General features: G+C 40.1%; 1 protein-coding gene across 2 annotated transcripts in view; it reads right to left on the bottom strand.

The window, feature by feature from the left end:
- Window positions 1-737: 737 nt before the first annotated feature.
- SH3BGRL2 (SH3 domain binding glutamate rich protein like 2) overlaps window positions 738-12537 on the bottom strand; it is a 38647-nt gene continuing 26847 nt past the window's right edge. The window contains exons 3-4 of one of the 2 annotated variants that reach the window (XM_063389525.1): window positions 6088-6168; window positions 738-4994 (exon numbers count right to left, since the gene is read on the bottom strand). In XM_063389525.1, coding sequence (XP_063245595.1) covers window positions 4992-4994; window positions 6088-6168 — 84 coding nt within the window. In that variant the 3' untranslated portion in view covers window positions 738-4991. The remainder of the gene's footprint in view (window positions 4995-6087; window positions 6169-12537) is intronic. The other variant, XM_063389524.1, reaches the window with a different exon arrangement.

The raw sequence follows: 12537 nt of genomic DNA, 5'->3' as shown, positions 1-12537 counted from the left end.
CAGCTGAGGATCCCACTGCAGGCATTTCAGGCTTGCCTATTCCATCTGTACCTCTTTAATGCATCCTGCCTAAAGCGGATGGCACAGAACCTTGCTCTGGGGTGCAGCAAAAGTCACAAATGGATTTTTCATGGCAGCAACCACAATAGACAGTGGGCAAGTTTTAGACAGGAACAATAAGGTATTGAAACCTATTTACTAGACTGAGAATCAAGGAAAGACTGTAATTATGCAATTTGTACCTTGGGTTGGCCACTTAACTGGTAAAATGTATTTAATTACCTTCTATGGATTGGTAAAGTGGACAAGCAAACCAGGAGCTCACATTCCTTTCAGATGTAAAAAGCAGTGAAGGTTTTAGCCCCAGGAACAAGACTTCACTGTGTGAAAACTTCCTGTCTCCAGTGACCAAGCCATCCCAAAGGATCCTTTATTTCCAGGTAACCCAAGTATAAAAAATGGAAGACAATACATCATCCCCTTTTTCTTTTTTTTTTTTTTTTCTTTACTACTATTTACCTGGAGAGACCCCAAACCAGCATGTATTCTGGACACTTTGTAATTCCCATGCAGTCAAAGGCAATTAATATCTTACAGAATCAGGCTCACCCATCCCAGGTGAAAAGTTCTGCAGAGGCTGCCCAAACCAAAGCACCAGGCTTGCCTCCAGAGCAAGCTACAGCAAGAATAAACTCATATTTTTCATTGTTCCTTTTAGCACATACAACACAGCGCAATTTTCTTTTTTGAATTTCAGTTTTTATTAGATGAACACAGTTTAATACATAATGTGTACACAACCTAGGATGTAACATGCTCCCTCCCCTACCGAGTTACAGAACACTGACGCCGTGCAGGGGAACGCCAGCTGTGCGCTGGGGACCCCACAGGGATGTCACAGATGGCCGGGAGTGCAAGCTGTGACACAGGTGGGTCTACACAGGACAGGATGACACACGTGAGGAAGAGGTAAAGATTAGGAAGAAGGGAGAACGCTGGATCTGCCCTGGCTGAAAGACTGCTCTCAAGATGCTCTCTGTTTTCCTTCCCAGGTTCCTTAGGGAGCAGGAGGGTGAAGCACGGGCCATGATGCAGCTGGAGTCCTGTGGAAAGCAGTGGTGTGTGGAGCCACACGTGTCACTGCCAGCCAAGGGGCCCTGTGAGAACCACTGCTCAGGGTGCCACAGCAAGCTGTGGGCAATTCTGCTCTAGGTCTTCCACTCAGGCTCTCTGTGATGGTGAATACATGGGGCTCCATCCTCTTCCCACTGCTCATGCCAAGGTGTAGTGAAATCAGTGAATAAGTTACTGGAAACTAATGGGATTTGGCATTTTCCTGGCGATCATCTCACTCTTGCACTCCTGTGAAGGGCCACAAGGCAATCTCAGGGTCCTGCTTCTGAACCATGGTATTGCCTGAATAGGACACCTCAAATAAACGGCCTGGTGATGGAGAAGGACAGGGAGGGACAACCAAGAAATCCACTGAGAGCTTGGCAGCTGCTCTTCATTTCAGTGATAGCACTTGGGCTGCTCAACATTAGAATCAGACACTATTTTAAAGAAAGTGTAAACATGAACTTATGGGCTTTACTCCAGGTTCACTTCCCTTGGAAGGTTTGATTCCAGACAGTCAACAAAAAGGAAAAGAAAATTAAAAAACAAAGTCACCTAGGAAAAATCAAGAGTTCCGAAGACTCATCAAAAACTGTTTCAGTCTTACAAAGCATGTGCCTTTTGACTCAGGCCTCAAAATAAATTTACTGCATTATTAAAAAAATAGCATTATAGAAACTACGCCTTTCTCAGTTCAAAGTTTAAGCACATCTAAGAAGACCCCACAGAAACAGTCCTCTTTCTGGCAAGGCACTATCCAGTAGTGTGTGGCACAAACAAAAACATCTCTATCAAAGCCACTGATACAGTGAATGTGCGCCTGCACGTCAGCCCACACAGCAACTTTAGCTAGGTAAAAAGACTAAGTTTCACTCACTCTGCTCTCCATTTTAAAAAGTGGGGTAGTTATAAGTGTTAGCTAAAAATTGGGATCATTTGGTTCTTAAGCATAACTTTATATGCCAAAATTTTAAACGGAATTAAGAATTTCCTATTTCTTTCAATAAATGTCTCTAGTTTCCCCAGACCTTTTCAATTACCTGATAGCTACATTTCATTACTACAAAACTGATTTAAAAAATTCCAGATTATCTTGTGTAACAAACTAGAAGTCTACTTGCTTTCATTACAAAAATAAGGCTGTCGTACAACAGACAAAATTCACATTCAAACATATATACTTTTTTTTAAAACTAGCTATTTATAATTCAAAACCACACATTCTAAGGGACTTTCACTGCCAATCCATGCAGGCAAGCAGGATATCTTTGGAGCTAGTGTTGTCCTCCATACCACTGACTATGCTCACACACATGCTCTGAAATAAGCCAGGTTTACTTAACAGCTAAAACAAGCTAACTCTCCACTAAACGAGAGCCTTCTATTCTACAATTATCAAAATCCAAAAGTAGCTACATGAAACTAATTTCACCCCTGGAGAAATCAGTGTGGTTTTTTTCCTTTCACATCAGTAAGCCTGGGATTTCACCCAGGATTACTCACGTGTACATGCTTACACACTTAGGTAAATTTTTCAAACCTGGGACTTCAGGCAGTTCTCAAAGTTTACAACGTATCAAGTACATGATAAATCCAGGATGGCTTCTCTGTAATCAACTGCAAAATTACGTAAATTTATATCCCTATTCATTTACAAAGTTAAATATTAACTTCTTTTTAGGAATAGTTATATTGAACATGGTGAAGTTAATCTACAGCTCCATCTCATGTCATATTCCCTTCCTATAGTGAGGTTCAAGTCTCATGAAAATATGGGATTGGTTACAAGAATGTCACAGTACCTTGACACAGACAACATAATTCTTAAAAATGCACGTACAAACATCAATGCCCATTCAAGATTCCTCTAAAGAAGGTGCTCTGGCAAAGATTTTGACTGCTAATACAACCACAGACTTCAAATCTGCGTGTGCTCTTGCTCCATCTAGCTCTTTAGCTCAGAACGTTTGTTCACTCTGGTAAGAAGAAAGCTAAGAGGTGACCCAATAGTAGCCTATAACCATCTTGAGGGCCATAAAAAACCAATGGTGCCAATCTCTTCTTGTGAGTGCCAAAAAAAAACCCAGCAAAGGCAGCAGCCTCAAATTAAAGCCTAGGAGTCAAAGCTGGACTTTAAAAGACAAAGTTTTCACAAGGAAAGCACTGCAGCAATGTCACAGGTTACCCAGAGATTATGAGATCTTCATCTCTGGATATTCTTAATGCTCTGCTAGACAAATCCACATCTGATCCAAGCTAGTGTGGTTCTTTGGCCTAATTTCGCCTGCTGGACCAGGCGACCTTCAGTTGTCCCTTCCTTCTGACATGTTTGGTATGCCATCATGATGTCAACAGAAGTGATTTGTTTCACAGTGTTGTGACAGTGTTGCTTTCTGACATTTTTACAAGTCTGGCTTCCTTCAAACCACAGCGTCTGAGTGACGCTGTGATTGCAAAGTGGCTTTTCTACATAGTGGTTGTTTTTCATTTACCCAAAGACATAAGGACATTCACTGTGATGGCACTACCTTGCCAGAATGAAATCACTTGAGTAAAAGCTACATTACAGCATAGCTGTTATTTATGTATCTAGATTTGATTCAGAATGCATGATGCAATTTTACTCCTGTCTAGAATGCATTTTGTAATGGTTATTGGCACGTCATGGGCCTCAGTTCTGCTGTGCATCAATGTGCATCAATGCAGTCCCACTGGAATCATCTCCACTTCCTTTATTTAGCTCCTGTTCCTCAGCTGAACAACTTCTCTGGCCTCATTTGGTAAAGCACACACTCAGCTTTCTCACTGTCTTTGAGGCACCTCCACATGACCACACCTGGGGATATAATCAGGACAAAGCTAGGCAAGTTAGGCATGCTCTTGGACCCTGGTGGAGTGTTTAACCATCATGGGACTGAAACCTGGCTCTCAAAGTATCCCCCTGACTCTCACATGGCTTGTGGTGGAGCTGTGTGTTACTGAAGGTAAACTGAAGTTTTGGCAAAATTTAATTTTAAACAGTCCAGCTATATAGAGGTCCAACCTTGGGTGTTAAGACTTTCTCAGTTAAGAGATAACTTCATATTATCATTAGCTATTAGAGTCCCTTTAGCTCTTCTGAACTCCCCAGTATTGCCATCAAGTGTTAAACTGAACATTTCACCTGAATTTGGAAACAAGTCAAAATATTTCACTTTGGCACCTCCTTCATGATAGCAACTTGTTTTAAACAGTCAGTTGCAATGTGCATCATTAAACAAATCAAGTCTTCATTAACAAGATCAGCAGCCCATGTCTCTTAAAATAACCATGATCTAGAATAAACATCACAATAAATAAATGTAGAGCAAAAATTGTGGCAGTTATTGGCTTAGACTGAGATCTCAAGATTGATGCTTTTTACCTTCTGGATCATAGCCAGCACAAACATCATCATAACCACAGCACTTCAATTATCATGATGAGCTAATTGGAACTAGAGTAGTGGGAAGAATTAAAAAAGGTAAGGAACATGACTACATAAGTATACCCATGAATGATACAAGCCCTACACTTCCACTCCTCATTCTGAAACATACATGCCTGTTAGAGTATGAGGGCAAATTGCAAAATCCAATGACAAAAGTGAGACATCAACAGTGAGCATTTCTACAACGGAAGGCGAGTAGCCCAGCCTCAGTCCTGTTTCATATGTGTGTTATCAGCTCCACATTACTGGAGAGCACCATCTCATGGCAAGCAGACTACTACTAATGACACACGTTTGCTCTATCACAGTGATCCATTAGGGAAGCTGTTATGTGCTGAAGAATAGAGTCACTCATTCAGGAATGTGCTTGTGGATACTTCACATGGGCTTTCTATGGCTCTGATTCCTACTGAAAAGAGAAAAAATAAAGAGCATTATTAATTATTATTAACATAATATTAATGTTATGAATACATTCTCATCTCCAGTACCTGTGAGCTTTGCATATAAGGTGACCCTAACCGCAGACCACTTGGGAGCTGAGGATGCAAACCTCTGAAGTACCACCAGAGTGAAGCAGCAGGTTTATAGACACCCCTCCAGGCCCCCAACACCACATTTTCTAGGAACAGAGCTGCACAGAAGCTGCTATTCCAGACTGCATCAGAACATCATCTTTTTACTAGGACAAGTTCTCTAAGCTACAAAGTGAGGCAGGCTGCCAAAATAACCTGCTTTTGTGGTTCTCTGATGAGGTTCCTTCCTCCTCCTGTCCCTAAAGGGATCCAGAAATAAATGAATTCCTGGCAGAAGAACTTAGAGATACCCAAGAGCTACCACGCAGGCCTGAAACAGGACTAGTACCAAATATATCTATATCTACAGTATCCAAGGAAAGAAAAGTCCTCCCCTCTGTGTCTGATCTACTGCCAAAAGGTGCACCACAGTCTGTTTGAACAAGACTTCCATATGGCAATAAAATTTCCTCTCTTATACTGCCCTCAACAGAAAGATGCTATATGGCTTTGTGTTTTGACCTCTAAATATGTGTTTGCTAAAAGTAAATTCAAAAAAGTTAATATAAATTCTGACTGCTCCAGCATTTCAGCATTAAAAAAATATATATTAATGCCTACTGAATAAATGCTGAGCCATTATGCAAGGCTTTAGAAAGTCCAGTGATTAAGATTCTAGTTCTGTCTCCTGTTGTAATTAAGCCAGTTGCTTACAATTTAGATTGTTAATGTGAAGAAGAATGTAATCTTTAAACAGAATTAATCTGCTGTCCCAAATTATTACAATGTATATGTTTTTCATCTAAAATGCTTCACTTTTCCTTACAACCATCTCAACTACTTCATTAGCTTTAAGGTGATATGGACCAGGTATGGATCACAGCAGGGATGCATCCAAACACAGAGTTCCATCCCACACAGGGATCAAAGAAAATTCAATCTCAACGTCTCAGCAATTCTAGGAAAAGTCTGCAATACTACACTAACCTTTGATGCCAAAGTAGGTTTCAGTCCAAGAAAGGAGAATACAGTGTTGCTCTCCTTTGATTCAAAAAAGCCATCATAATCCTAGGGAATTAAAAGAAGAAAAGATGAGTCAACATTTGTATTCCTTTTTTCCTGATGGATATTACCACACCTGGTATTAGACTAAAGAGTGACATGTAATAATGCTCAGAAAAACATTGATACTTACCCCTATTCTGCGACCCAAACTTACAACCTAAACTGCAATGAGATCACAAACTACAAACTACAGTGGCAAAGAAAAACACATCAATTTTCTAACTGCAACATCTCTCACTACTTTGACAAGAAAGTACAGGCATGTACTTGCATCAAAAGAAACTCTATTGTAGGTATATTTTTAAGGTATTTAAGTGCAGAATTTCTCCTAAAACCTTTATGGTGCACTAGATGCAGGTGCTTTACCAGCATTTCAATAATGATATACTCCTATATCAGTGTGAACTGGAATACTTTGCAATTGCATAATTATTTAAACAGCCTCAGCCCTCCCAAAAACACAAGCCATAGCTGCACAAGGGCAGTTTCTCAGCCTGACCCTCCATACTAAAAGCACCTGTGAAAGACACCAAGAGGCCAACAGGAGTATATAATAGTCCTCAGGCCTCAGATATATTAGCTGACATAAGTAGAAAGAGAAAACCTTCTTAAGATGACTTTTTGTTGTTTTTCTTCTTAAAACATGACATATGCTAACTTAGGAATTAGCAAAAATTTACAATTAATTGCCAGAAAGTAAAACAGGCAAATTAACTAAGCCATGGTGTAAACTGAAAGATTACTGAAAGGATTCCCAATGGATTAAAAAGGGACAATGTAATCATTGAATACCTAGAGGAGTAATAAGTAATGCTGAAGCTCTGCAGAAGGAGGTTTGATTAAGCCCTTGACCTCTAAGAATGAGACTTCAAAAGCTGCATGGACACTATTAAGCCTTTAAAAAGTCTCTTCTGACTCTTGTAAAGCAGATATAAGCTATATAAGCAACACACGAGAAGACAGCACGTGATCTACCTGAGAAATAACCTTCATTTGCTCCACAGGGCTCACTGACAAGTGAGTCACACTGTCTCTGGAGCTGAAGGTAGGGCAGCAGTGGATGAGCACATCCCAAAGTGAGAAGGATTCTTTCTTTAATATCAGACACCTTTTTGAGTCCCTGTCAGGAATACTCTCCTTCCTAAGCACCACGGGCAGTCTTCACTAACCCCAGACACTCCTTTGTCTCAACAGTCTGAAGGTTCTGTCTTTGGGTGAGTCATCATCTCTCAGCACCATTTCCAAGTTCTTGGGTTCCCCTGAAGTCTCTCAATCCCAGTACTTCCATTAGCTATACAAGTATCACTACTTTAAGACCATGGTTTTCTTCACTCTTTGTTAATAAACTGGTAAGAAAAGAGAGAAGGGAAGGACTAAGAGATTGAAAATAATGTCAGAAGAAAAAAGGCTGTGCTCCTGGTTCTGACAATGACTGACACTCAGCTAATCCATCAACATCTGTGAGCATCTGTTTAACCTAACCTCGGTAAAGTAACTTAACAATAAAAAAGCTGTCTTTAAGTACTAGTTGTCATTTTACTTTCAGAATTATGAAGTCCTGACTTAGTATGTTTTTTCTACAGTTTTACTGATTAACAAACCTGGTTTCACTTACTAAAAAAAATGTGAAGGTTAAACGGTGAGCTAAACTAAGTCTATGTCTGAAAGAGTACAAAACCCAGAGGATTGATTCATTTTAAAGGGACCTGAATATTTAAGAACCAGAAGAGATTATCCACCAGAAGCAATCTCCCTGGTGTTTTGAAATATCTGCATTGCAAAATGTATTTAAATGCTATTGACAATTACTTTCATTGGCAGTGGGGGAGAAAAAGCATCATGCTTTTATATAAAGTAGAAGTAATTTTTAAATAGGAGAATTTTTCCAGTGATGTCTGCAATTACAACACATGATCCCAAAATATTCAAATGTGAAACAAAAAATGTTACAAAAATGAATAATAGTCTTATACAAATTTTAAGAAATCCCTTTAGCATGGTAGTTTCTTAAAAGATTATTGAGAAGTATGATCTCAATGACTGTTCTGAGTGGTAGGAGTTCAAAGTGGGCATCCCTGGCTTTTCCTGTAACATAAGTAAGATAAAAGATGCTTCAAAAACACCCTGCCTTTGATCTTACCATTAGAAGGAGAGGAAGTCTATGCACATTTGGGCCATATGTAAAGGCACTAAATCCGTGGGTGAGGACATAAAAATTCTTCCCTCAATAAAAAACATCACACTGCTACCAGCAGTAGATGCAGAGGCTGAAGAAGGAAAACAGCACAAGCTCAGTGAAAATGAGAATTTCATTGCCAGGCAGGAGGCCAACTCACTGGTGACCCAACAGGCTCCATTTGGAAAAACTCTGTGAGACATTCTGCCTCCCACAGAGGAAGGGCACCACCATTCACTGGTTTTGGCAAGGCAGTGGTTCCCTCTTGCTGCAGCACGCTTCACGACCAGCAGTAAGTTACTCCAGCCCTCTTGTCACTGTCCCAAGCAGCTCTACCCAGGGACTGCTGTGGCTTTGCTGGGATCAGTGGAGCAGTGATGTCCTGCCCCTGTGTCAGTGAGTGCCTCCCAACTGTCAATGGGAGGCACCCAGAGAGCAGCTGTTAACCTGAAAGTACACAGCTATGGCAAAGTGCTACCCACTGCCCCACTTCAAAAGGCAACTATGTGTACAAATATCATTTTGACTGTTGCATTTTAAATTATGAAACTTGGTGCTTTCCAGAGCTGCTAATCACACTTCATTAATGTACAGAATTCTGGCAACATCAGTAGCTGATTAAAACTGACTAAAATCTGAGTACTAAAACTGGTAGGACATGGAGACAGTGGATATGAATCATCAGCAATGCAGAGATGCTCGATCCCTCTGGAGAAGTTGAAAAGCCAAAAATACAGATGATAAATCCCATGACTGAGGGTATGAAATGTTACCAAGAAAGACAAATGCCAGTTAGCAGGAAAAAATATATCTCAGAGTGGTTTAAAGGGATAAAGAAAGGACAGGAGGATAAGTAGGTAAGAAAAGAAGGTAAGTAAAAAGCTATTTTAAGGCAGAAAGGGCGTTTTAACAGTGTAACAACTAACTTCAAGCATGGTTCCTCACCCTTAAGGTTGATGGCAGATCCATCACCCACTACATAACCTGAGCAGGATACAGCCTTTCTGTTTTAACACAACAATTACAGCACTCAATATCTTCAGTGAGCTGCAGCTGACCTAATAAGCTCTCACTTCGTTGAAAATAAACTGAAGCCACTACAGGTGAGCTACTTGCCTGTAGCTCACCTACAAACAAGCAAAATCTTGTTTGCCTTGTGTGGCCTAAAGCTCTGCTTTGCTTTCCCAGCTCCTGCTGAGTGACTCTGAACTGGGATACAGGGACAAGCTGTGGCTGCAAAGGTCTTCAGGACTAAAGTTATCCCAGAGGGCAATGGGAGGAAGGCTAGGAAGGCTGTGAAGCTCACTGTGGTGGCAGGATTCTTGGTACTAGGTGTGTTAGTGGACACATGGAATGCATTTCCAGAGCATACTGAAGATGCTAAAGGTTTCCACCGGAAGGTACAATGTCATGAAAGAAAAATGTAGTAAGACTTACTAAATATGTTAAAGTGACATTTATTTCAGAAAAATAACTAGACAAGGAAAATACTCAACCATTTTATATCTTGACTTGTTTGTGGTCTTTCCTAGGCTTACGGCCATTGTTGAGACAAAACTGGGTTTGATGAACCTTCAGTCTCACAAATGTAAGGCCATTTATGCTAATCTTAAGGTGTATACTAAGTTTTAAAATGATCATAGAATCATAGAATGACTTGGGCTGGAAGGGACCTCAAAGATCATCTAGTTCCAACCCCCAACAATCAGCAAAGCCATGTGATGTAGTCCATTAAGTACAATGGTAAAGGGAAAAAAAAGAAACCAAAACACAAAACAACCCAAGCCTCCAAGCCTCACACTTCCATGGGTTTGTTTGAAAAATCTGAATCTTTGCATCTTATCCTGGAAATAAAAGGTGCTGTGGCTGCCTCACACCTCTTTAAAACCAGATTAATCAAAGACAGGAGAACTTTGTTAATGTCTACGTTATGCAGTAATTCCAAAGACCATCCATTGCCCAAATGCTACAGAAAACTAACATCAGTCTCAGTCTTTGAGTCACTGGACAAGCATTCAGGAAATCTGACACAAAGGTCTTAGGTTCTTCTGGCCTTCATGTGGGTTTTATACCAATTTACTCCAGTAGGAAGACCATTGGTCCTTGGGAATTCTCTCCTCTTCAGAAATGCCACTTCCAGAGTAGGTTCTTCTCTCAATAGCAACGACCAAGTTCACAAAGCTCAGGCTGGCTACAGCATTAGCTGTATCCCAGCTGTGATGATCACTAGACCTTAAGTGTGATGTATTCCTGGTGCTGGGAAACCAGATCACTGCAGTGATGTGATTACAGACACTGCCATAATTAATTTGGCTCAGGATTTTGTTAAGCAGGTATATTCAGGATTGTTTAAATAAACACTGTCACTGCTGGGAGAAACTATTTACTGCACACCAAAGTTAAAACTGGCAGTACTGCAGATCAGCATAAGTAATTATTTGGACTTCAAGGAACATAACAGAAGCACGAAGGCATTGGGTCAAAGTAAAGCACTAACACAAAGTAGATTTACAATTAGCAATTTTACCTTCACTACTGCACTGAGATTAGGAGAACATTATACCAAACTTTCAAAGACAGCAACTGTGAATAAAATTCTTTCCAGTAAGTTTCTTTAAAGAAGTTGGTTATGTTGTTGTTTGCTTTTAGTTGGCAACAAGAGCGAGCTTGTTAAACATTTCAGACAAATCTTTATTGCTTACCACACCAAGATGCAGAAAAACAAGATGCCCACCCAAATGTAGCTTGCATAGCTTTTCCTAAAGATTTTTAAAGTGAAATGATTACTGGACAACACTTACTGAGTACTCCACTGGCATGCTGTTCAAGTTTATTTATCTTTGTCAATATTTTTAATATAAGATTATGATCTCTCCATTCTTCTAAAAGGGGGAACATAATTGTTCCTTCAAGTAATAGTGAGGAACTCATAACCTAAACACATTGAATCAGCAGTTTGCTACCAACTGAGTTAATACTGTATGCCATTGAGAGTGAGCTGCTAACATGCTCCCTGCAAAGGGCAGCTCAGTTCTCCAGAACAGATGACATTCATTTACTGATCTGATTAGGATTACAATGGAAAACTCTCGCACAGCAGAGCCCTCCATGGAGAATGTGTGTGCATGTGTGAGTCTCTTCTAATATTATATAAATATACAAATAAAAGAAGATCTTGTCTGTACAACACAGGACAAACTAAACATGACAGTTTTCATTACCTAACCTTCTGATAAGATCTCTGCACAGGATTTTTAAAGAGCTTATAGAATTTACTCTACAAAGCAACTTGTTACTCCTCTACTAAAGGCCAGATGTTTATTTTGGTAATCTGTTTAGCTGTAGCCTTCCAGAAACAAAGGCTTTAATAAAAGGGAGCAGATGTCAGCCACAGCTCTATTGTTTGGACAGTACAGGACAAACTCAGGCTGATGTGATGTTTGCCATTCATGCAGCAATGGTGCCAGGGTACACAGACATCAGCTATCTAAGAACTGATATCCCTCACCTCCAAGGCAAGGAATCCAACTGCAGCAGGATGACTCTCAGACAAGCACAGAAGGCCTCAAACCTAGTGCCCACCGGGGGCAGGGGAATATTCAGGGGAGTTAGTGGCAGAATCCATAAGTACTGTGGATGGCAAGAGCTGTCACCTCCACCTTTTGTGCACATTCCAGCTCCTTGTGTCATTCTAGAAATTGTTTGGATAAGAATATTATCAAATCAGACCACAACAGCAATTTGAGAGCAATGGAAACATCAGGGAGTTAACTGTGGAAGTCAGCCTGTTACATGAGGTAATGACTAAAAGTCACAAAATTACTATGTTGCACAGAAGCTCTGCAAGCACATATTTTAACTTGGACACAAGTGGAACTGTAGTGGACTGAATCACTTATTTCATCCTGGCTCTTCTCTGACAACAGCCGTGGCCTTTCCTAGATATTGCTCCCAATTACTGCTACATCTGTATTCTGGGCAATACTATGTGACTTCAAAGTATAACTGCTGCTTATTAAGATTTCTTAGCCTTTCCTCATATATAATTTATTCTCTATTTTAGAACTGGCCTTTTAAAAAGACTTTAGTTAATGTAGTTCAACATCTTCAATAATAAAACCTGTTTTTTAAAGAAAGCATGGCACAATAGGAAGTTTCTGTTTCATGGAAAGCAGAATTAGGATCCCAAACAAAAT

Source organism: Prinia subflava, chromosome 2 (genome assembly GCF_021018805.1).
Source record: "Prinia subflava isolate CZ2003 ecotype Zambia chromosome 2, Cam_Psub_1.2, whole genome shotgun sequence".
Classification (NCBI taxonomy): Eukaryota; Metazoa; Chordata; class Aves; order Passeriformes; family Cisticolidae; genus Prinia; species Prinia subflava.
The sequence above is the reverse complement of the archived record's forward strand: the minus strand, read 5'-3'. Positions and strand labels throughout refer to the sequence as shown.